Consider the following 24,745-nt stretch of genomic DNA (forward strand, 5'->3'; position numbering starts at 1 on the left):
TCTCCTGCACAAATCCCTTGACCTTTATTTTGTTTTATGGCAAAACTGTCATTCAGAACCAGTTAGACTATTTCCTTCCTTTCTCAAAAACTTCTGCTGTATTGCCCCACACAGTGATATCATCAATGCACTGCAGGTGTTCCAGAGCTTCACCCTGTTCCACTGCCTCTGGATCCATCCATGGCAGGTGGTGGGGCTGTGCTGCCACCCCAGGGCAGTCAGCTTCAGGTGTGCTGGACTTGCCTCCAGGTGAAATCAATTGGAGTGTGAGTAGCCCCAATGCTCCTTAGCGGAACCTGAGTAGCTTCAGAGCCTGTTGCTGGAATCTGAATTTGTTTCCCCCTCCCTCGAGCAGCAGCGCCTGTCATGCGGATTTGGCCTGGTGTAAGCATTAACAGTTCCCAGCAGATGGCTCCCGAAATAGGAAGAGACAGCGATGCCGAGAACACACCGGGCTCGTTTCGCAGCCAGCGGTTCTTATCAGATCAAAAGCCGACACGAGGAAGTGCAAGAGAACCCAGGCCCCGAAGGCTCCAGACACCAAAACAGCAACAAATGCTGCAAGTAAGGTATTGCTTAACACAGCCCTGAGAACCAGCACGACCACTCTGATGGCAAATAAATCAGCATTGTGACCAGTGACTATTAAACCAATGCAATGAAGGCTTTTAACAAACTTGTTTTAATACTCTCTGGTCAGATCAGTCATCATCTCAACTTTCCAGGCCCTATGTTGAGCACCATGGTTTAATCCCAGACACCAACTACCAGACAGCTGCTCAATGCCAACCTCCCCATGAGATAAGGAGAATCAGGAAAAATGGGTTGAAATAAGAACAGTGTAATAATTGAAGAAAAATAAGTATTAATAATACTAATGCAATAATATTAGTAGTATAAAAAGCAGAGACACAGAGAAAAAAAAACAACAAGAGAAACAAGCAATGCACAATACAATTGCTCACCACTCACTGACCAATGCCCATCCTACTTCCAAGCAGTGATCACCCCATCCCAGCCAACTCTCCCCAGTTTATGTACTACATATAAGTATATAAGCATATATATAAGCATGGCATTCTATTGTATGGACTATCCCTTTGGCCAGTTTGGGTCACCTGTCCTGGCTGTGCTCTCTCATTGCTTTTTGTGCAGCTCAACACTGGCAGAGGATGAGACACAGAAAAGATCCTGACAGGAGAAGCACTGCTCAGCAGCAGCTGAAATATCAATATGTTATCCTCATCCTCACACTGAATCCCAACCACAGCACTGTACAAGCTACTGAGAAGAAAATCACCTCTATGCTAGCTGAAACCAGGACATTTGGGGTCTGAGACTGCAAGGAAGGGAGAACTCTCCCTTAAAAACACAATTCTTTAAGCCATGAAGAGGCCCAGCTAAAGTTAGTAGGAAACACCTGTGTGGTGAGATCTGTCAGTACAAAGTTCTTAAACAAAGAGTTGGAATGTAGTCCTGAAGTGCTGAATCCCCAGTGACCCTTCTCAGGTTCATCCTGATGGAGCCTAATTGCATTAATTTTCTTGGAAGAAGGATGGTCCCCATCCTTCTGAACTGACCCTTGTTCCCAGCACTTGGGCTTCTTCCAGGGCTCTAAAAATGACTATTTGGCTGTATTCCCAAGAAATAAAAGCAAAACCTTTCAGGTTTAAGGGATGCCAGCAGAGGAAGGAAGGCAAAGGGAGAATCTACACATCATGAAGAAGGTGGAGGTTGCAGAGGTGCTGCGATGCCGCTGCAGTTGCAGCCAGCCGCCCATCCCTGGCAGGCAGATGCCCACCCCGTGTAAGGAAATAAAGGCAGTGGGGGGCATAGGTGCAGACTCAGCCTGGCCTCAGGCAGAAAAGGCAGAACTTCATTCCCTGATCTGCATGACTCACACAGATAGGTGGGGCTAGATCGTGCCCAAGAAGATGAGATAAAAAGAAATTTTCAAGCTTAGTTTTGGTCTTGCTAATCTGAAAATGCATTTGCTATTTTCAACTCCCTGCCACAGGCAAGTGAACAAGGAGTAGGTGAGCAACAACTGTGTTGGCAGACTGAGAGGTATGGAGAGGGTTCCCAAAAAGCTGCAGAGGGCTGCTGTAGTTTCTTTTGCATTCCAGTAACTGGCTTCCTTCCTCTGCCTGGGACAGGACATGCCCAGGAACTGGGCTGCTGGGAATTAGCCAGGCTGTGATCCAGAGAAGTGCCTGGATACTGCCTCTTGGGAAAGTGATTTCAAAGCAGAATATCCAGTTATGTGTACTGCCCCCAGACAACAGGACTGCATGGAAACAACAGCCAGGAGCCTGACTTTCCTAAGCAATCACAACTTCTGCAAGGAGTTATGCTGAGCATTGGCACAAAGTAAAAATACAGCTGTTGATTTCCTTTGCTGTAGCGTTCAGATGCCGGGCTGACCCTCCTTCCTTTCCATGCAGGAAGGGGAGAACAGCCTGGAAAACAGTCCAGCCTTCAGCTAATGCTTCACTTCTCATAGACAAACATGCTCTTTACCTTGCTGCTATCTTAAGTAAATATTTCCCCAAGAATGTTGCAGCTTTCCAGTCTGATGCCATTAATTGATTTCCATTAAATCAGGGACTGCTTATGTTCCAGATAAAGCACTGTCTGCAGAGTGGCCCCTCAAGCCCTGATAGCTCCTACTGAAGTACAACATGGATCAGCTCAGTGCCACTTCCATCTGGTACAACCTGTGCAGGCCACATGGCACTGGCAGCAAAGATGGAGAGAACCAGTGTAGGATGTCTCTTGCTGGTTAATTAGTGTCTCCAAGCAAATTCAGGAAAAAGTGCAGAGTTTCAACTGGTGATAGAAAAATGGGAATAGATGCCAGTGGTACAATCATACTCCAAAGCACTGAAGGGCAATATCTTGACTGCTGATGTAAGATAATATCACATCACTGCTCTCTGCATGTGGTGCTATGTGGCCAAGTTAATGCCTGTCCTATGGATTCAGGGTCCCAGCATTCATGTTTCTCATGGAAAAGGTGTGTTAAATGGAAAATGCAGGCCTGGGGTAGCAGCCTGTGTAACCAGCATAGCTTTTGCATGGGTCAGGAGAGCACATTTCAAAACCAAGCTGCCTGTTTCTGTGAAAAGGGCACATTGCAGGATTTGCATGTGCCCTTCTGCTCAGCTCACCAGGCTGTCATGGATCTTTTGCTGTTTCCATGACTTGCTGGCCCCTCCTCTGGCTCCAAGCATTTGAAGCTGAGCCCTTTGGCCAAACAGTCCTTGCTGAAATGTCAATACACTGCCAGAACACTGGCTCACAGGGTCCATCATGATTTCCAGGCAGTATGTGGCTTTGTTTCTCTGCTTTCTGCTACTGATCCCTCTTTCTCTGGATGCAGGTATGTTATAGGATATAGCTGTAATGATGTTTACTGGCAATGGAGCTCTTTCCTGTTACTGAGGTGATTTTCACTGCAAGTTTTGAGCACTGCTACGTGTTTGTCGTGTCTCCTGCTGAGCCTGTGCATTATTCTAAAGCTCTAATTCACTGTCAGCAATGACTCCATGCACTTGTTCTGCCAACTAGAAAAAGCACCTCTAGACTGCTAAATTAATTTGTTATCTTGGTGCACAGACAGCAGGCAAACCACCAGCTGTCTACATGAAGAAAGGAACTGGGATTTACTGTTATTTCATGCAGAACTGGGACTTTTTTCAAAGCAAAGCATCAAGAACCTGTCACTCAGCTGATGAGTAATTAAAGCAGGTAGGATCCACCCTGTTTCAGTAGAAGGCAGAGAAGAGGTAGCTCTTCAGTTGCTCAGTGTATGTCCAAAAACCAGCTCCCATATTAATAAAACAGATCCAGTGCTCTCAGACTCCCCTTTAGCCGGTGACTAGGTCTTGTTTGTTGTAGTGAGAAAGGTGGGAAAATAGGTAGCAAAGTCAGAAATTATCCAATACAAAAAGTGGATAATGCCAAATGGATGTCCCAAGCCATGTGCTCAGGCATGCTCCTCTGTCAGAGTCTGTGCTCATGCAATGACACATGTGCCACATATCTGCAGCACAAGGTTAATTAAAAGCCTCTAAAGAAAGCCATATCAAATGCATACATCCTGACTGAAATCAAGGCAGAAAGACCCAGCTGACATTCCTATAATGACCAAGTGCACCCAGGGATAAATTCAGTGCACAATAATATATTCTTCTAAGTAACTTTGAAATACAGGGGGAAATTACCACTATTCTGCATGTAATTCAGCAAATATCCTGAATTAGAGACAATGTTTATGGGGACACCTCACATCACTTCAGACTGGAATAAACCCTCTCAGCATCTATGATTGGGTGTATATTGGTGATGACACATATGAGTCTGTCTTTCAGCATCCCTCAGGGCCCTTTCAGCAGGTAGAAGATAACTCCCACTCTTTTTGAGAGAATGTCCTGGGGAAAGGCAGGAGATATGCATCAGCCTCACTCCCCAAATCTACCCACAAGCAGAGGTGAAACAGTTAAAGCACTGGAATGTAAGCTGTCATGAAGCTCCAGAAGCTCCCCTACAGATGTAAAGGAGAAAAAAAGAGAAAAATTTAAAATTTCAATACTTTTTCTGTGTAGTACATGGAGCAAAATTACACACCAGCACATGGACTTCTTGTTCCTTATCCTGCATTATACTGGGAGAGCACAGTTGTGGGATGTGCTAATACCCTGAGGCTGAGGTCAGCATGGTGACCATGACATTGGTGTTTCCAGCAACACTTCTGCCAGTTGCAGTTCTAGGAAATGAGCTCTGCTGATGCCTGCTATCAAACCTATGTACCCAATATATTTCCAAAGCATGGCAGAGACACACAAGAGGACCCTATCCTGGCTGTAGTCTGTGGTGATGGCAGGAGCTGGGAGCCATTCACAGGCTCCACTAGGAAATGCAGTCAGCATTGTCCAGCCTTCCTATGTACCTTAACATAACCTTTTCCACAGAAGAAAATTAAAGATAATATATTAAAGCAGTGGTTCATAAAATGTGGTCTACTAGTGGTGGGATAAATCCCTTCTTCAGGTCCAACAAGTGGAGGGGTATGAATAATATGTGAATGTGGGTGAAGGCATGACTGTGGTCCACCTGTCACTGTGACTGACTGTATCAAGTACAGAAAAATCAGCTTTTACCGTGCATACCAGTGCTAGATAAAGTGACACCAGCTTTCCAGTGCCATGTACACCAGGGCTGGATAAAGTGACACAGGCTCCCCAGCTGCTACAGCTGTAAGAAACTGCTGCATGTGCTAAGATGCATATGACATGCAACAGTGCCTCAGGGGTCACTGACATGCATACAACACACAGACACACACAGACACACAGACACACAGACACACACACCCCACTGCTGTTAACAGGCCATCTTCTAAGCTCTGGGTTTTCTAAAACTCCTGTGTTGTCACTTTGCCTTGAGGCAGGCCAGAGAAAGGAGACTCTTTCACATCTGCACATTTCTTTTCTAAAGTGTCCTAGAAAAAGCTTGGGAAGCAGAAAAGCTTTCAGGGGAAGTTGTCCCCCATCTTCTCTGTCTGGCAAGCACAGCCCTATGACAAACAGAATGTGCTGCTGTTTTTCAGTCTTTCTAAAGCAGGAAGAGGCAAGCAACATTTTGCAAAGACAAAGACGAGCCAACAGCTTCTTTGAAGAGATAAAACTGGGGTCACTAGAGCGAGAATGCATAGAAGAAAGGTGTTCCTATGAGGAAGCAAGAGAGATTTACGGTGATGTTGAAAGGACAGTAAGTAACAGAAGGCTGGGTGAGCACTCATTGTCATAAGAACTACTCAAAGGTTGTGCTTTGACACTTTAAACCACCAGAGTTTAAAAAGCACTTTGTGTCCTGCTGTTTGCATTTTTCTTTTCTATTTACAGGGATAAATTCACTACAGCAGCAGTGAATTGCAGGAGGGCACACTGCATGGGCAATCTCAAGCAGTAACCATTTAGAGGATGGTGGGAAAATGGATGCTCTCTAAGACATCTCCCCAAACCCCCAGTAATACCTGCCCTGACAATACTTGAAATTATTGTTTTGTGCAACATTTTTTTCAGTCAATCCTACCTCAGCTATACAGAGCTTATTTATGCATGACCCATTTATGTCCATTGAACAAGGCCCTTCTCTATTAGTATGTGAAAATAATGTACAATCTAGAAAATAGAATATTTTATGGATATTAACTGTCACAACCTATAAAAGCAGAAGTGGCATCACTCTGATGGTCTGTAACCCATGCTGTGCAACAAGGGCTGTAAGACTTGATTTGATTCTTCTTTAATTAAATCTCACGTGTTTTTCTTCCAGGAAGAGTTCTGGCACATCTATTCCGGTATGACCATGCAGGATGTTCTAACAGCTGTGGAACACTCCCACTGCTGCAGCTCTTTGAGTGAGCTGGACTGACACCGAGTGTTTTACAGACCCTAACCAGTGTGCCTCCAACCCCTGTCAGAATGGTGGGATTTGTGATGATCAGTTCCAGGATTATGTTTGCCGCTGTCCCATCGAATACGAGGGCAAAAGCTGTGAAAAAGGTCAGCTGTGGCATAACTTAACAAAATAAAAATGCTGTTATTAATTCAAATGCAAGGCATTGAGATAAACAATAACAGTCATTTAATTCAGCATTTGGACTTGAAGATCCTCATTGGTCCCTTCCAACTCGGGATATTCTATGGTTCTGTGGTTCTGCATCGATCTAGCTGTGACAGCTTCTGTTCACAGTGCCTTTGGTGTTGAGGGATGGATCTAATCAGATAGCAGTCAGGCACTGCAAGGCAGCAAGACACTTATTGCCCTACAATGACTTTGTGGAAAAAAAGGAAAAAATTCATCTGAGAGAAAAGGAGGAATTTCCTACTCAAGTACTGAAGTTATTTTAACTTAGAAGCTCCATGCAGTATGTAAGTGAGAACTACAGTGCATATGCACAGTACAAAGCCCAAGTGCAAGGATCCAGTGGTTTATGAAGTTAATGTACGCTTTTCCACTGATTTCAGAGGACTCTGAACATTGAGTGTTACATCCTCAGAACACGCAGAGTCTGGACAAAGGTTAGGCACTCATTGAGTCTAGGCAGGCAGTTTCAACAGTCATCCCGGAGCATCCTCCTGCTAAATGGCAAAATGTCACAGAATTGAAATTTTTCAGTCATACTTTACGATGGTTACCACACAATTACAGTATCTCCATTCTTGAGACAGCTCAGGTACTGTATAAATGGTGAGTGATTTAATTTTAGGCATATATTTCTTAACCAAAGCCTATTCTTCCCTAACCCCTGGAGATCCAGGCCTACTTAGCTTTTCATGGAAAGTACTTTTGATGAAGTTGCTCTGCATAAATCACAAAAATCTTTTTTCCTGCCTTGCTTTCCTGACAGCATTCCAATTGCAAGTTATCAATGTTAAGCACAAAAACCCAAGTCTTGAATCTGAAATGCTCTTTCTCTGACTCTAGCTGTGGCTGACAAACTGAAGTGCATTTTTGACAACGGTGGCTGTGAACAGTACTGTACTGACAAGCAGTCCAAAACACGACTGTGCTTCTGTGATGATGATTACACTTTAGCAAGTGATGGTGTGTCCTGCATCCCTCAAGGTAAGACACTACCAACCTGATGCTAAGTCTAAGCCAGCTCTGGAAGAAAAGTTTTCAATGTGTACACGTCAGGACATGCAATGCATAATGCTCAGATACCAGCTCCTCACCTCTTCTCCATGGGCAGAGTCCCAAATCATACATTTGGCTTCTGGTGTAAGTTAGCTACCCCAGAAAAGCAGTGGTTAGTCAGCATGACCACCAAACAGAGATCCTTTTAGATCCTACACCCACAGTAGGAAAATACTTTGGAGGCAGATTTGTTTTACTGTTGTCTGAAACTGTGACTAGATTTTACCACGATATTTATTTCAGCACAGGAGTCAAGAGAGAAAGAGGCCTATTAAAACCAAAGAAAAACAGTTAATCTCTTTTTCTTTCTTTCTCTCTCTCTCTCTCTTTTTCTTTCTTTCTCTCTCTTTCTCTCTTTTTTTTTTTTTTTTTTCTCTCTTTTCTTTCTTTTTTTCTTTTCTCTTTTCTTTTCTTTTCTTTTCTTTTCTTTTCTTTTCTTTTCTTTTCTTTTCTTTTCTTTTCTTTTCTTTTCTTTTCTTTTCTTTTCTTTTCTTTTCTTTTCTTTTCTTTTTTTTCTTTTTTCTTTTCTTTTCTTTCCTTTTCCTTTTCTTTTCCTTTTCTTTTCCTTCCTTTTCCTTCCTTTTCTTTTCCTTTTCTTTTCTTTCATCTAGCAAGGTAAATTTCAACTGGGACTAGAGTAGTGCAAGTTAATCTTTTTGCCAATACGTAAGCTGGCACCTGACTCTTTTGCAGATGCCTACTTGAATTACTTGAATTATTAGAGGGAAAAGGAGACCCCTGGGGATATGAACATAACAACATAATGGACAGAGCCACAGGGAGCATGCAAAGTAATTCTGAGGAGCGGTGCTCCCCTGCACACACCTCAATGGAACACTCATGCAGAGAGCTGGTAATGACAACCTAGCTCTCAGCAGCAGCAATTTCATTAGAAAAAAATGTCTACTAATGTGCTTATCCCTTATTAACAGATTCTGCAATACCACGTGATGGGAAAGCTGCTTTTGTTAAAAGCCAAGAACAAACAATTCAAAATTCCTCACAGGCTTTTCAGTGCATCTTTCCCTGCAAGGAAGATGTATTTGTTGCTGCTTGTTTCTTGGGGACCAAAATAGCTGTAAAATTGACCACGTTTTGCAAGTAGAAAAAACTGTGTAACTGCCAGGCTGACAGTCCCCTCGCTGTCCCTCTGTCATCTCCCACAATGGCTCAAATTTGTGTTGCCCTACACACAGCATTAGAGACTATGGGTGTTATGTGCTATGTCTGTTTAATCTTTCACTGGCTGCACCAAAAATCCAGTCCTGTTTGTCCATACCTTGCATGTACCTGTAAAACCTCGATGCTGTCTTCATGTCAGCTGAGGTACTTACAGCTCCATGGAGACGTTGCAGCAGCTCAGCAGAGACTAGAGGACCCTGACTCCCAAAGAAGGAGAAACAGAGCACTCCTCCTCACAGTGTTACCCCAGAGCGAAGTGACTGCCAGACAGAAGGGATGGCGTGTTCAGTTTCAGCACAGACACGTGGCACACAGGCACCCCCGAGCGTAGACCTTCTCCTTTACAGGAAAACCCAGCTGGGTGAAGGATGTGCTGAAAACACCAAAAGTTCCTCTGCACTACAGCTGAACTGCAAGTTCAGTCAGGATTTTATTCTCTTTATTGTCAGTCTTCATGTGCTGACTCAGGCAGAACAGGGATGTGCAGCCTGGAAGAATCCAGCAGGCTCTGGACACAAGCAAACAAGGTAGTGTGCGAGAGGCACACCAGAAAACAGTGTCTGCCCTTGAGACATCTTTGGCTCTGCCCAAACAAAGGATGGCAACACCCCATGATTAAGCCTCTGTCTCACTCTGCCATGGATGCTGTCACTTAAAGTCAGCAGGGACAAAGAAATTGTAGAGCTTGTCAGGGTCATTTCTGCACTCCAGCCGGCAGCCTTCCTCATTGTGTTGATGTGTATCTTAAGCAGGTTTATTGTCTGCAAAGACCTGTGGTAGGTGGCTCCGTGTCAGTGATGCTGTAAGGGCCTCAACTCTAACTGTAAGAGCATTTCTTGGTGTTTCCAAACAAAAAAAGACTACTTCCCTGCTGAGCTGCTTTACATTATTTTTGAGAATCCATGCTCCTAGACTAGAAATCAGTTTTTCAGCTGACATAGCTTCACTGAAGACATTACACATTTTGCTGTGAGTTCAGTACAAAAAAACCCTTGTTGCCTTTTGTTGTTTTGGGGTTTGGTTTTTCGTTTTCTTTTTTCTCAGTGAAATACCCATGTGGAAAAATACCAGTGTTGGCAAAAAAAAATGCAACTGCACGTGGAAGAATAGTAGGTGGTTTCATCTGTCCTCCAGGTGAATGTCCATGGCAAGTGAGTTTTCAAAAATCTTTCATTGCTTTTATTTTTCAAATTTCCTTATGAAATCACTAAATTCATTGCTTTAAATCTATAATGTTAAAAATTCATAAGAAGCGCCATGTCTTGATAGCCAAATTCCTTCTTCATCCATAGCCAGCAGATTCACCTGTTTCACTTAGGCACCTTAGCCTTGTTCCAGAGTACCTGGTTTCATAGGAGTAGAGTGACAGCACAGCTGTGTCTATCTCCTGACACCTTTGTCCTTAACTTCACTGCCAGCAAGAATTTTAGCTGCAGCTTCCAGGGATACACTTTGGGCCATAATTTGCAGGGTCTATACTACAAGATGAAGAAAATGTCCACGGGAGGACTTCCCTTGCTAAGTTCTCCATGCAGTCAGCGTGGTATTGTGGAACACAGTTGCATAAAGGGACAGAAAGAAGCAATATGAAACCCATCTCTACTGAGATTTATGTCAAGCACATTTGATGAAGGACATGAATTTGCTTTATGTTGGCAGGCCCTTATAATACAGGATCAGAAGGAAAAGTGTGGTGGCACGCTGCTTTCCCCAGAGTGGGTGGTCACTGCAGCTCACTGCTTGGAGCATATTCACCCTAAACAGCTTCGGGTGAGACTGGGTATGTATCTTCCCCTCCTCATCTTATCAAGGTGGTGGCAGCTTCCCAACCTGATAAAATCAGAGTAGAAGGCTTTGGCACTACAAGGTAATTGTCCTTAGGGTGTCAGACTAGAAACACCCCACATCCTCAAACTTCCAAGGATTCAAGGAGCTACCTGACATGACCTGCAATTAATAACTTTTCCAGGTGAACACAAAATAAATGTTGATGAGAAAACTGAGCAAGAAAGTGGAGTGGCCAGGATGATCATTCACGAAGAGTACAGGAATGGACAGGTCAATAATGATATTGCCCTCTTGAAACTGGAAACACCCGTGAATCTCACTGACCATGTGGTGCCAATATGTTTGCCTGAGAAAAGGTTTGCTGTGTATGAACTGTCCACCATCAAGTTCTCCACAGTAAGCGGATGGGGACGCCTAATAGATGGAGGTGCCACCTCTTCTGTCCTGATGAGAGTAGATTTGCCACGTGTAAAGACACAAGAATGTGAAAAGGAGACTGATTTAAATATCACAGAGAATATGTTCTGTGCTGGAGACCTGTCTGGGGTTAAGGACTCCTGCAAGGGAGACAGTGGTGGTCCTCATGCTACACAGTACAAGAACACTTGGTTTCTGACTGGGATTGTCAGCTGGGGAAAGGGCTGTGCTGTTGAAGGCAGCTATGGGGTTTACACTAGGGTATCCAAATACATTGACTGGTTGAGGAAGCACATGGACTAATGATGCTGAGCCACAGAATTTCCAGGTCGTGTTATTGCCCCCCAATCCCTCTGTACCATTTTCCCACTGAAGGATTCCTTCATTATCTTAGATATTTGATACAGGCCATACCCACAACACTATTAAAGATTTGAAGTGAGCCTAAGGCCTACGTGAATACATAAAATAACTTCCCTCTCAGTGTTGTTTGTAAACTTGTGTATCTTGTCAAGCAGGCAGAGAATGACCATAACAAATCAGACACAATGTCCCTCCTGTTCTGCATCCATTTCTGCTAAAGGTCAGAGATACATGCTGAGAGAAAGACTGTCAACAACACATGATGCAGACCATAAACCTTCCTCCAGCCACTCTCTCAGCTTCTGGTAATCAGTGAAGTACAGACTTCCTGAGCCAGAAGTTGCATTAGATTGAACAGTCATGAATGAATGTGTTGTCCATAATTGTGTGCAATCTCCTTTGAACACATTCATACTTCTGGCTTTCATAACTTCCTATGCTATGGGTCCTGTAATATAATGATGAAATAGCAGAAACAAAAATAGAAAAGGTGCTTCCTTTAGCTTATGTTAGAGCAGGCTTCTCCAACAGTTGCAGTGGCAACAGGGAGATTTGAAGGGCAGGAACTGCAGGCACTCTCCAGGACAAGAAATCTGGGAAAAAGTTGATTCCATATTTACAGGTCTGCTATGAAAACTTGATTTAAATCTTCTTGCACCAAGTATTATTGCTGTAAGGCTAGTAAGTGCAATATTTAACCCTATATTTATGAGTGGTAAAGAATACCACTGATTTAATCTTATTATTATCGACATTATGCATGTCGATAGACAGAGTGCAAATGAAAGGGAATGTTTATCAGTTCTCCAGTACAATCTCAATTGTACTCTCTATCCTGAGATCTAAAACCAGAACAGGATAATTGTCTACCCCTCTGCAAAACACTGACCAAAGCCCATTCATTAAAGTCTTAAGGCATAAATGATAGAACCTGAAGCTCTCTGAAAACATACAGTTCAAAAATGTACTTTCTAACCTTAGCATGAAAAGACTGAAAAGGTGAGGAAGATAAAACTGAACTAGGAGATTGGAAAACAGTTTAACTATCTCATGCAGAATTTGCACTCTAGATTGTTCAGATAATGCAGAGTATCAACTCAATCACAAAAGCTTATCAGCAGTAGAACACAACTGATCATACTCTATTTTTAGGGGAAAACATTGTCATTGTATGGTACATACTATGCAGTACTGAACATCCTATAACCTGTTTTACCAACAGAAAATGAAGTTTTACTGTTTATTTAGGTAGTGAACTGAACTAGGAAGGGCAGCAAATTTCAGAGACCTGAAAAACAAGTGATGTTACAGTATATATGCATACATGCACTAGAGGTTCCCCTTACTCCTAAAGAGAGTCCAGTCTCAAGGAGAAAGTAAGTAATGACCAGCAAATAACGCCTCATTTTCATTTGGATGAGGTCCTGGGCACTGTAAAACCATCCCTGATGACCTCTCAAGGTAGAATAATTTCTGTTCACCATGATCCACAAGATGATTTCTCCTCTGTAACATTCCAGTGAAAATACTGATATTTGTGATCAAATCACCTTGCAGAAAAAAGGGTAAAACGTCAAAAGAAAGCAGCACTAACAACTGCCACACAAAATGACTTTTTCAAAACAAATCTGGGGTTTAGATTATTATTTTTAATATAACAGCCCGCTTGGGAAAGCCAAGGAGATGAAGGAGACATGATGGCTGGCTCTGGAAGCACCAAGGACGTGGCCACGGCAGCGCAGTGTGAATCTCCCCAAGAAAGGGGAGACAGATTGAGGCCAGTTTCAGCCGAGGGCACTGGTCCGGAGCGCGGAGCCAGCAGGTTCCAGTGTGGATGTGGATGGGACACACGGCCGGGAGCGGCCCGGGACGGCGCCGGCTGCGGGCTGCGAGCCCGGCTGCGCCCAGCGCCGGGACCACGGCAGCTTACTGAGGGGCGATTCACTTCCCCTGCTCCAAAATAAAAGGTGCAATTAAAACAAAAACAAAAACAAACTCCACGCTGCCTTGGGCTTTGAAAAAATGAACAAAAAGAAGAGCAGCCACGTTCCCCCGAATGAGAAATCCCGCCGCGGCTGTCACCCTGTCCCGGCGCTTCCGCTATTTCTGGGCAGGGTGAAGCTGCGCGGCTCCAGTCTCACCCCGCCCGAGGGGGTGAAGACTTCGGCTCCCGTCCCTCCCGTCCGTCCCGTCCTTGCCGTCCGTCCGTCTGTGCCGTGCCGGGAGCGGCACCGGCGGGGCCGCCATGTCCGGGCGCCTGCCGCTGCTGCTGCTGCTGCTGTGCGCCGCGCTGCCCGCGGGGCTCCGCGCTCAGGGAGGCGGTAAGGCGGCTCCTTTCCCATGGTTTCGGGAGGGGGGAATCTCCCTTCCCAACAGTCCTGGGGGCAGGCGGGGACCTGCCGGGTGAGCGCCGCAGGGGTGGCGGTCGGTGCTGCGGGCCGGGGGCGCGCACCGGGACAGTGCCGGGGAAGGGGAGCGGGCACCCCACGGCTCGGCTTCCCCGGCAGGTTCGGTTTCCACCCGGCTGAGGGCTTATCAGCACCTGTGCCGGCCCCGCACACCGCCGTACAGCGGGGAGCTGAGCTGCGGGGGCAGGGGGCACCGCGGGGACGGTGTAGGAAGGTGGGATTGCCCGCCGCTCGCAGAGGGAGCACAGCTGCCCTCGCAGCCTGAGGCGCTCTCCTGTGTGAGGGGAAACGTGGCCGAGTCGTGGTTGAGTGCGCTTGGCCGTGGCGAGCTGGGGCACAGCGGGGAGCAGGTCCCGCTGCCCTCCTGTGCCGCCGGAGTCAGCGCCTAAGTCCAAGGCAGCATCAGCAAATAACTTTTCAAAAGCTGTTAACTCTTCCTTCAGTGAGTCAGACTGCTTGGGGTTTAAAACAAGGTCTGTGGCATGGGTCTGGAATATCCCGCTTCGGTTGGCCAATGCCTGTTGCTTCTTGATGTCTCTAAGAAGGGAGTGTGATGGAGAGCTTGGGAAAGAGAACAGGCAGCCTCAGAAAGAGCCTAGTTCAAGTTTGCAAAAACATCCGCTAATCCGGGTGGCGTGAAAGCAAAGGAATACAGGGGTGATAACCCCACCGGCTGTGTCCTGTCCATTTCCTGACGCTGAAGAAAGGGATTTGAGGACAAATAAGATAGTGGGTGAATGAACTAACAGTCGCTGAGCTGCAAGTTAGAAGTACTTTCTGTAAGCCTGCCTTGAGAGGAGCCTTTTCAAAGTAAATGGGGCTTCAAATTATGTGAGCATTGCTTAATATAAATAACACAAACAGAACTTGCTTCCCTGAGGAGGAGTTCACCAATTTCAGTGAAAGCAGAATAAGTCTCCTCTGTGCTCACTTGGAGGATATTAGGGTATATAATTACTTTTAGCAAGTTTATTTATCATGGAATTAAGCTGCATGAAGAATGCTCCAAAAGGAATGTGCAAGCCTCCCAGTAAGTCATTGTCCTTGAAGTCACATCTGTAGCACACTCTTCCACACTCCAGCCTAAAAAATACTGGAAATATAGGAAATATTGGCAAATATTTTCTTAGCGTAAATTCCAGTTGCTAGAACTTGATGAAATGCCGACTTCCAAACTCTTCACAATTTCCTAGAACATATACTCTTTACAGGGTAATTAGCAATTTACTTAATCCCAGGAGGTCATTCTCCCCCTGTATGGAGCGCTGTTGAGGCCACACCCTGAGTGCTGTGTGCAGTTCTGGGCCCTCAGTTTGGGAAGGACTTTGAGACACTTGAGCACATTCAGAAGAGGCAACAAGGCTGGTGAGGGGCTTGGAACACAAACCCTATGAGGAACCACTGAGGGAGCTGGGGGTGTTTAGCCTGGAGAAAAGGAGTAAAGGAGTCTCGGGGGTGACCTTATTACTCTCTACAACTCCCTGAAAGGTGGCTGTAGTCAGGTGGGGGTTGGTCTCTTTCTCCAGGCAGCAACTGGCAGAACCAGAGGACACAACCTTAAACTGTACCAAGGGAAATACAGGTTGGCTATGGGAAAAGCTTTTTATGGAAAGAGTGATAAAGTACTGGAATGGTCTGCCCAGGAAGGTGGTGGAGTCACCATTCCTGGATGTGTTTAAAAAAGATTGGATGTGGCACTCAGTGCCATGTTAGTTGAGGTGTTAGGGCATGGGTTAGACTAAATGATCTTGAAGGTCTCTTCCAGCCTAGTGATTCTGTGATTCTGTGATCTCCCCAGCATTCAGGGAAAGTCATTCCATTCAAGACTGAGTCTTGAGCAGGAGCAGCAGAAATATAAGCCCTCATTGGCAACCTTTTCAGAATTAAAAAGAGTAGGAGAGAATTTTAGGGTCCTACATTTTGTTCTGAGGCTCCTGATTCTGAGACTGCTCTGAGAGATCTTGGGATGTATCAGCCTGTGTGAGGACTAACCTCACAGGTAATGTTGTGTACAGGTAATGTGGTCTGTTTTGGCTTTGTTTTTACTTCACTCATTTGTTGTGACTCTTTTCCATCTCTAAATATTACTCACCTGTATAATTTTTCTCTGCTATCTAGTATTCATCAAGAAAGAAAATGCCGACAAGTTCTTGGAAAGAACAAAACGTGCTAACTCTTTCTTAGAGGAATTGAAGCAAGGGAATATTGAAAGAGAATGCATTGAGGAGCGCTGCTCAAAAGAAGAAGCAAGAGAAGCTTTTGAAGACCAGGAGAAAACTGTAAGGATTAAATAATATGAAACATAGGTCTATATATTTAATGTTTAAAAATTACTACTCATGCCCTTTGAGCTGGGCATCAAAACTCCCAAGTTGTTCCCAACCACTTAACACAAATAGTGATTGACTGTGGGTGGAATTGCTAAGGCAATAATCATCCCATAACAGTCTTAATGTAGCTCTTGCATGGCCAGCCCAGGTTAAATCCTCCATTCTTTTACCTGTTCTGATCTGTTTAATTGTCACTGAAAGTTATTTGACGTTCAATGGCTTTGCTGCTATCAGTGTTGAAAATACTTTCACCCTGTCTGGGTTACATCCCTGAGTGCCATGACTGTGGTCAAGGCAGTCCCTAAGTGCCATAACTGTGGGAAGGCTGAGAAGGCAAATGCTGACATGGAATCTCATGAGGGAATTTTACTGAACTTATCTCAAGCAGCTTTGCTTGTAATTTTGTAGCTCTCTTTATCTGAATTGAGAGAATGTATACTGTTGACAGTTCATAAATGCCTTAATGTTGACTGGAATGATGTTTGTGTGACTCTTGTGTCACCTGCCCTACCCCAATGGCTTGCTTAACTTTAGACAGACATGTGATTTGTTCCCAAGCTGAAGGGAAAGTTAAAGAGATGGGGCAGCTGTGTGGACTGGAAGTAGAAAAGGTGGTATTGCAAACATAGGCAGTAGCTATATGGCTGTTCAGAACTACCCTGAAACTGAAGCTAAGGCCAGATTCACTTCCCTTCAGCATTATTTGATGGCCAGAATGTTCTTGGAGTGGCCCTGAGGTGTCCTGGGTGGGGAGTCCTGGGTGCATCACTAGTGTACCTCAGATCATAAATGTTGACTTACCTATAGCAGAACTGGCACAGCCTGTTCTGCCTGGTGACCAGATGTCACTGGAAAGGACTGTCCTGCACAGGCTGCATCCTGGAGTCCTCAGTGCAAATGGAAAGCAGAACACAAATCAGACAAAATATTTTTAAATGTCAGGATTTTTGAGGTCCTGATTGATGGGAGTATGGGGTGGGGATCAAGACTGAGAATTTGGCATTATGGGAATATAAGTAAATTCAGTCAAAACTAGTGGAAAGATAATTATGCAAGAAATCAAGTGGCTTAAGCTGAATGGGTCACACTGAAAAAACTCTAAGGAGGTTCAGATATTTCTGAAGAATGCATGAGACTTTTTTCTGTAGAGCTAGGCACCAAATGGATCGTATGGTTTTAAGTTATTAAATGGTAATAGTGAGCTGCTAGGCACTGTATGTATCTATAATGTAAATATTTCCTTTAACAATTGTTAGCTGCAAGTATCCTGTGTATGAAAAGTCTAATATTTTTCTGAGGAATTTGGTAATTCTTATCTAACTCTATTTATTTTTCTTCTCCATTTCTCACACTTACCTGTAGGAGGAATTCTGGAACATCTATGTAGGTAAGAAACACTCTGTGTTTATTTAGAAGATTAAGCTTCCTTACTGCAAGGTTTGAAAGGATGCACCTCTTAAGTAACCCCTTCCTGCTCCCTTGCTTCCTCTCTTTTCACTCTGGGACACCCTCACGTTGTGTTTCCTCTGAAAAAGGAATTTGATTTACTGCCTGCTGTTGCTTGAACCCAATTGCTTCATTTGAAGGCAAGGTTCAGCTGTCTCCAGTTGCTGGACTGACCTTTGTCCTCTCAAAAAAATAACAGTGGTCCTTTGCACACAAAGGACAGTGAGGTGCAGAAACTGTGTGTGGGACTGCCAGATAGTTTTCCTTCAGAGGGGCAGCCCCAGACAGGAGAATTCAAGATGCAAAGAATCACAGGTGAGGGTGTCTCTTAAATGCCATAACCAACACAAAGTTAAATGACATTGCAGAGTCATTTGCCAGTTTCTTGTCACCTTCCATGCCAAAGTGTTGTTGGTTCCTGTCTTACAGAGCATTTTTTGGTTGTGCTTTTTACAGAACTGTTTGGCATTCAAAGAAAATATGCCAATGGATCCAATATGTCAGCAGATACTACCTAACAGTTTTCTGGTTTTTTATCTAAATATGTGAGTTTTATTTATTAGGATTCTAGTGTTTGTAAGCACTGTGCAGGGACAGATTTTTAATGTATTAGTGTTTGATAACATGTTCTCCAGAAAGTATATGTCCAGTTTGCACATTGGGAGGGGTGCATCAAAAATGTTGGCCAAAGACAGCTCAGCTTTGTCGTTTGGAATCTGCAGAAAAATGAAGACAGTTGCCATGAAGAAGACACAGACTTTCACAATCCTCTAAGCACAGGATGAACTCTGCAGACTACAGACTAAAATTTCAAGCAAAGCCTGTGTCAGTGTTACAGTAAAGAGGATTGGAATATTTCAAACCATTTTCTTTGGAGAATACAGCCAGCAAAATATCAGTGCCAATGCTCTTAGCAGAAGTGTTAGTTTTCATACATTTTAAACCACAATCCACAAATGCTTTATGAGTGTTCAGAAGTATTGAAAACCACAGCTATGTTCAGCCAAGTTACTAGAACAATTTATTCTTGCTTCCTACTTCAGTAGGGTATTCTGCAATTTGTGCAATATTGATACAGAACTCATTACCACAGCTGCAACTACAGTGTTGGGTAAGAACTAAGTAAGTATGTTTTCTAACAATAGGATGCTTCTTAGCTAAAACCACTACAGAATAGAATGCTGTGGCTCTGCAGAGGAGGCAGAAACCAGAAGTTATGATTAAGGCCTTCAGGCTGTCTTTTTTTTTTTGGTTAATGTTGGTCTTGTCTTCCCTCTGTTAAGCATGGACATCAGTTTCCAGAGCCTCCTTAGCTGGAGCATTTGGAGAGCTCTTGGTTTTGGCCACATACAGGTAGAAGATGGATCTTGATGTGTAGGTGCAGTACACAAAGCCCAGCAGCTGTTCCCCATGACAGGCAAAGCTGCAGCAGATGAGGTTACAGCCCAGAAATACCACACAGGGAGCATGCTGGATCCTTAGGATGAGTAGCTTCTTGCAAGTTGTTTCTGCTACGGACATTGCTGTTTCAGCTGCTCCAAAGGGCAGAACAAGTGGTGAAATAGGAGGATAAGAGCATGTTATCTAAAGCATCAAATTATCAAGTGTCACTTTTCTGGATAACTTGCATTATGTATAAAACAGCAAAAACTATAGGGAAATGCAAAGGGCCAGAATTTCAGTATCTTTAGGCAGTAATTGCAGTGTGGAAATGTCCTGTTAGCTCTTACAGGCTTCACTGTATGTATATTCTGACCACAATCATAGTATCAAAGAATACTCTAAGTTGGAAGGACCCACAAAGATTACTGAGTCATTGATCATTGATAAATGAATGGCCCATACAGAGATTAAATTTGCAACCCTGTCCATATTAGCACCATGCTTTAACCAGCTGAGCTAATTTCTTTACCTTCCCACAAAAAAAAGGCTTCTGTGCACATCATAATATAGTGGCCACCAAAAAGAGATTGCAAAACTGAGGATGTGTAGATGAATCATTGTAGGTTTGGAATGATTGTATTTATACTGTTTGTCCCATCTGGAATGTGGCAACACACAGGATATAGATTTTGAAAGGAAGGATGAAAGATGGCTTAAGAAGACTAAGAGCCCTTCCATGGCCACTGAAAATACTTGCACACTTACAGTAATCTGGGTTTTGGTTTGTTTTTGTAGATGGGAACCAGTGCAGTTCAAATCCTTGTCACTATGGTGGCCATTGTAAAGATGGAATTGGTTCCTACATTTGCACGTGCTTGGATGGTTATCAAGGCAAGAACTGTGAATTTGGTAAGTTTCTGCTTTAGAGAACCGTGGCAGCGAACTTCCCAGGGAGCTTTGTAAGGAAGCATGTTTTGCATGGAAATCCTTCCTGAGGCTCACTTCTGTGGCATAGAGCAGCCCCTGTGACCTTGTCCTGGGAGGGGGTATCATTAGCCCAGAAGTAAGAGCAGGAATGTGAAACTGACGTTCAATCACAGGACCGAGGGGAGTGATGAGGAGTTGGCGTTTTTAGGGCAGGAGGGAGGAATTGTGTGAGGATTTACACAATTATGTTCTGTGTTAGTGTTTTGTTCATTGTTCCCCTGATGATTTGTCTCTGCGTTTTGAGCTCACCATGCCATGGCCACTGGGCCTGCTCAGACCCGGCAAGTACATTTGGTGTGCTGGATGTGGCTGCTTTGTAAGGCACAAGCTGATGTTCAGCACTCACATGACTTATTCCTCAAGGGTGCTTCAGGTGCTTGGCAGGGGGGGATACAGATCTTGTTTAAAGGGTGTGTTTTGTTTTGGAGAACTTCCAGATCTTCTGTGAAGTCAGTGTTTATGTCCAGTTTTTCTGCCACCATCTCTTTTATAGTCATACCAAAGTTCTGCAGAATAAACAACGGGGACTGTGAGCAGTTCTGCAGCGTCCAAAGAGATGGGCGGAAGGATGTGGTGTGCTCCTGTGCAGATGGATATGTTCTAGCAGAGGATGGCAAACACTGTGTTGCAACAGGTACGAAGCCATGAGATAAAGCAATAGCAGTGGTTGGTGAGCCTTGTGTCACTGTTAAGGGATATCTTGGTTTGCAGTTGAGGAATGTCTTTTGAATCTCCAGTATCCCACATGACATAGACTCAAGACTAAGGCTAACTGACTTATATTTCAAAAGCTTTCCGTTTTTGAGGTGTTGTGATGAACTGCATCAAAATGTACATGATTTTGAACCCTTTGCAAGGTGCCTCTCAGCAAATTACCGCAGTAAATTTCACTGTTGCCAAGAAGAAAGTCATTGCATTAATAACTCATTTTCTTAAATGCTTATGCTCATCACATAAATTATGTGATGAGCAGCCTGCAAAACTTTTTTTCTCACAACCTTTCCTTTTATAGAAACTGAAAATGTTAGGTAATTATAATCAGTGCTATTTACACATGTACATTGTAGCACTCTTATGAAAAGACTCATCAGAGGTTGTCAAACATATAATCATGATGTTGTTCTTATACAGTTTTAAAAAATAACAAATTGCTCTTGTGACCCATATTACTTCACTCTGTTTCCTTGTAATTTCCAATAAGTTTTCTCATAGCCTGGTGCTTCTTTCCATCTTTAATTTTAGCATTCTTCTCTTTACAGTAAAATACCCTTGTGGAAAAGTTTCTGTGGTAAGGAAGAAAAGGTCTGTTCTTTCACCCGCTGACCACAGCAATGTAACGAGTGATCAGGAAGACCCTCCTCCATACGAAATGACCACAGAGGAGAACTTTGTAATTACCACAGAAAGCCCAACGCCTCCACCTGACAACAGAACAAGCAGCAAGACTCCCTATGTTGATACCAGGATAGTTGGTGGGGATGAGTGCCTTCCTGGCCAATGCCCATGGCAGGTGAATGGAGGGGGCTTTGCCCTGCCTGTGGGCAGAGCAGGTGTCTGAGGGAAGGGGAGCAGAGGCTCCTTCCAGCTGGGAGCCTTCTGAACATGACCCATGTCACGGGCCAGCGTCAGTGAGACGTGGCTGAGCTGTGTGACCCTGGGCACTTGGATGTGCTGTTCTGCAAAGTGCAGCCTCATGGGGTCAAAACAAAAGGCTGCGTGCCATTTCAGGTGGAACTGCCTACCCTATCCCCAGAGAGGACTTCTGGGTCATGCTGTTCTCCCAGGCCATTTTTGCAGGTTACATTTTGGTTCTGTCTGAGACCATCCCCCCCGGCAGCACACCCAAGTGCATGCCAGATAAAGCCAGCGTTTTGGTTCACAAATACACCCTCATGTCTCAGTTTCACCATTGAGTTTGGGCCAGCCAAAATGAATTCCTGTTTTTGGACATTGTTTGGGGGGTAAGTCCAAAGGATGTGGTGATCATGAATTTGCACTCTGCCTGCTCAGTCAGTCAATGCCTGAGGGACGTTACTCAGCACTGGCAGTGAGGTAATGTGGAAGGCAAATGTTTTAACTTGACATAGAGACAATCAGGACTGTGTCGCAGTAGAAGTCAATCTGTAGCTTCTGAACATGGGAATGCAGTGCTAGGAGAGACGTGGAGGGCTACATACATGTTGCAGTAAGAAGCATCTCTGTAGTGTGCAGAGAAATCAGTTAGCGCTTTATAGCTCATCAACATTAAACTGCGCTTCCTCCTTCAGCCCTTACCTCTTTTGCTTCACAGGCGGTTCTGTTAAACGAGGAAGGAGAAGAGTTTTGTGGTGGAACTATTCTGAATGAAAACTTTATACTTACTGCAGCTCATTGCATAAACCAGTCCAAAGAAATCAAAGCCGTTGTTGGTGAGTAATTATTTCTTTCACTCCCCTGAGGGGAGAGTAGCTGTTCTGCCAAACCTTCTGTGCCTTAAATCTCCCATGAGATGTACTCATGATTCATGAAGGTGTGTTACCTTTTTGCTGCTTTTTATAATTTCTTGTTATCCTGACCACTCTTCCTTGTAACAACAGGTGCCTCTCTTTCTTCTCTGCCAGCTAGCTGGAAGGGATTGCAGTCAAATATTCTAGAAATATTGGTTATCAATGTGTTCAGCAGAGCAGTGCTTCTGCAGGAAGCTCATCATTCCTGGCACTTTGGAATCATCCAGAGTTGTTCTTGCAAGAACCCTCAGGAAAGCTATGAATCATTGAATAGAGCACACAAGAACAAACTCAGATTTACCATTGCTTCCCTTTTGCACCAGGACACAGGATCAACACAGCTTCACCTTTGCAGTGTTGTGGTCCAGACTCTGTTCTTTTCTCTAAGCCAGGCTCAAGCTCCTGGAAGTGCTTTCATACAAAATTGCATGAGTTTAACTGAATCAGCTTATGCCTTTGTGTAAACTGCTACAAAAATCTCCACAGAGCAAATCTCAGGGCCCAAGCCAATCCATTTGCTGCTAAGAAATGTTGCCTGTTTACAGTTTCCTTGTGTGGTCTAAGGTCCTGGACAAAGTACTCAGAATGAATATACTACTCTCTTCCTCTGTCAGGGTTGTTCTGAAATTCTTATACGTTCTCCACATTGATGACCCTTTTAATGCTCTTGTGCAGGTGAAGTGGACAGAGAGAAGACGGAGCAGTCTGAATCAATGCACACTGTGGACAAAATATACGTTCACTCCAAATTTATTGCGGAGACTTATGATAATGACATTGCTTTATTAAAGCTGAAGGAACCTATCACGTTTTCAGAGTACATCATCCCAGCATGTCTCCCCAAAGCAGACTTTGCTAATGAAGTTCTGATGACGCAGAAGTCTGGGAGGGTTAGTGGCTTTGGGCGGGAATTTGAAGGCGGGCGAACGTCCAAAAAACTGAAGGTGCTCGAGGTCCCCTATGTTAATAGGAACACTTGCAAGCAATCCACTAACTTAGCCATAACTGAGAACATGTTCTGTGCTGGTTATGACACAGAGCAAAAGGATGCTTGCCAGGGAGACAGTGGTGGCCCCCATGTGACCAGATACAAGGATACTTATTTTGTTACTGGAATTGTTAGCTGGGGTGAAGGATGTGCAAGGAAAGGCAAATATGGGGTCTACACCAAACTGTCTCGGTTCCTGCGCTGGGTAAGGACAGTCATGAGTTTATAGTGGTGCTGTGCCCCTTGATCCTTCTTGTTACCTGCCGAGGTGCAGGACTGGAAATGGAAACTTTCTTTTCCTGCACATCAGCTAAGTTGGTTTTGAGATCTGATTCCTTAAAATTATGGTCTGCTTTCATTTGTATTATTCCTGGCTTTAAAGCACACCTCTGAGGACTGTGGGGGTCTTTGGAATTGGTTGAATGAGGGAATTTCCCCAAGCAAAAAGGCTGCTGAGTGGGGTCTTTGGCTTCTTTTAATTACTTATCAATGGCCACTGTGGTTCCTATCAGTTGTCATGAGTGCTCCAACCAGAGGCTTCTAAATATGTTCTGAGGAGTCACTAGTCATGATGAAAGCAGGAAGAATGGGAGTCACTAAATCGTCATATTGCAGCCATCTGGCTCAGCAGGGAGTTTGTCCCTACTGGAGTTGTTTAGCTTCTACCTTGAGATGTGTTCAGAAGATGAAGGGAGCAGGGGATCTTGCATGGTAAAAGCTGAGACACAATTAATTAATCAATATGTGATGCTAAATAATCACATATTTCACAAAATGGTCTGCTCAGATCACAGCAGCTCATTAAAAAGGGGTTTTGATTTATAAGTATTCTACTTTAGTTTAATTTGTACACTCTGCTCATCAGAAAATATATATATATATGTGCATATTCAGTGTTTTCTGTATCTTGTTCTGGATTGTGTATGGCTGAGGATTGGAAAGCTCCTTGCATGTGTACTGTTCTATATGCTTGTGTTAGGTGCATTATTGATGTACACCAGCATTTGAAATAAAACATTCTTCTTTTTTTCTCCTTTGGTTGGGTTTTTTTCTAACAAAGCCCCATCAGCCTCTAACCCCCTTACAATTCCAATGGCTTTTCAAAACTTCTCCAATCTCTTATGTTCTGTGCTCTGAGGAGCACTGAACTTCCTTAGGCACCCGCTCCATCTCTCTTAGGCTTTGAGCTGGTACTGGCTTGTTTCGCATAGCAAGTGCTGTGAGCAAAGCAGACTGACAAACTCAAAACACAGCTCTGCA

At 44.1% G+C, this 24,745-nt stretch overlaps 2 protein-coding genes across 2 annotated transcripts; both read left to right on the forward strand.

Annotated features, from left to right (window-relative positions):
* Positions 1-3,312: 3,312 nt before the first annotated feature.
* On the forward strand, positions 3,313-11,397 carry LOC115902455 (coagulation factor VII-like). The gene is made up of 8 exons (XM_030945961.1): positions 3,313-3,382; positions 5,612-5,772; positions 6,340-6,364; positions 6,456-6,569; positions 7,495-7,635; positions 9,934-10,040; positions 10,549-10,669; positions 10,859-11,397. The coding sequence occupies exons 1-8, from the start codon at positions 3,313-3,315 to the stop codon at positions 11,395-11,397; spliced, it is 1,278 nt and encodes a 425-aa protein (XP_030801821.1).
* A 2,209-nt stretch (positions 11,398-13,606) lies between these two features.
* On the forward strand, positions 13,607-24,417 carry LOC115902445 (coagulation factor X-like). Its single transcript, XM_030945948.1, has 8 exons — positions 13,607-13,778; positions 15,984-16,144; positions 17,558-17,582; positions 19,820-19,933; positions 20,505-20,645; positions 21,271-21,521; positions 22,302-22,419; positions 23,173-24,417. The coding sequence occupies exons 1-8, from the start codon at positions 13,703-13,705 to the stop codon at positions 23,712-23,714; spliced, it is 1,428 nt and encodes a 475-aa protein (XP_030801808.1). The 5' UTR covers positions 13,607-13,702; the 3' UTR covers positions 23,715-24,417.
* Positions 24,418-24,745: the final 328 nt, after the last annotated feature.

Source organism: Camarhynchus parvulus, chromosome 1 (assembly GCF_901933205.1).
Source record: "Camarhynchus parvulus chromosome 1, STF_HiC, whole genome shotgun sequence".
NCBI classification, from domain to species: Eukaryota; Metazoa; Chordata; class Aves; order Passeriformes; family Thraupidae; genus Camarhynchus; species Camarhynchus parvulus.

What these genes read in the sequence shown, in the direction of transcription:
- LOC115902445 (XM_030945948.1), top strand. Translation starts at nt 13,703, where the DNA reads ATGTCCGGGCGCCTGCCGCTGCTGCTGCTGCTGCTGTGCGCCGCGCTG. An exon ending in AGGCAAGAACTGTGAATTTG is followed by an intron (nt 19,934 to 20,504) that starts GTAAGTTTCTGC and finishes TCTCTTTTATAG; the next exon opens with TCATACCAAAGTTCTGCAGA. An exon ending in AGAAATCAAAGCCGTTGTTG is followed by an intron (nt 22,420 to 23,172) that starts GTGAGTAATTAT and finishes GCTCTTGTGCAG; the next exon opens with GTGAAGTGGACAGAGAGAAG.
- LOC115902455 (XM_030945961.1), top strand. Translation starts at nt 3,313, where the DNA reads ATGATTTCCAGGCAGTATGTGGCTTTGTTTCTCTGCTTTCTGCTACTG. An exon ending in ACGGTGATGTTGAAAGGACA is followed by an intron (nt 5,773 to 6,339) that starts GTAAGTAACAGA and finishes TTTTTCTTCCAG; the next exon opens with GAAGAGTTCTGGCACATCTA. An exon ending in TGTGTCCTGCATCCCTCAAG is followed by an intron (nt 7,636 to 9,933) that starts GTAAGACACTAC and finishes CTTTTTTCTCAG; the next exon opens with TGAAATACCCATGTGGAAAA.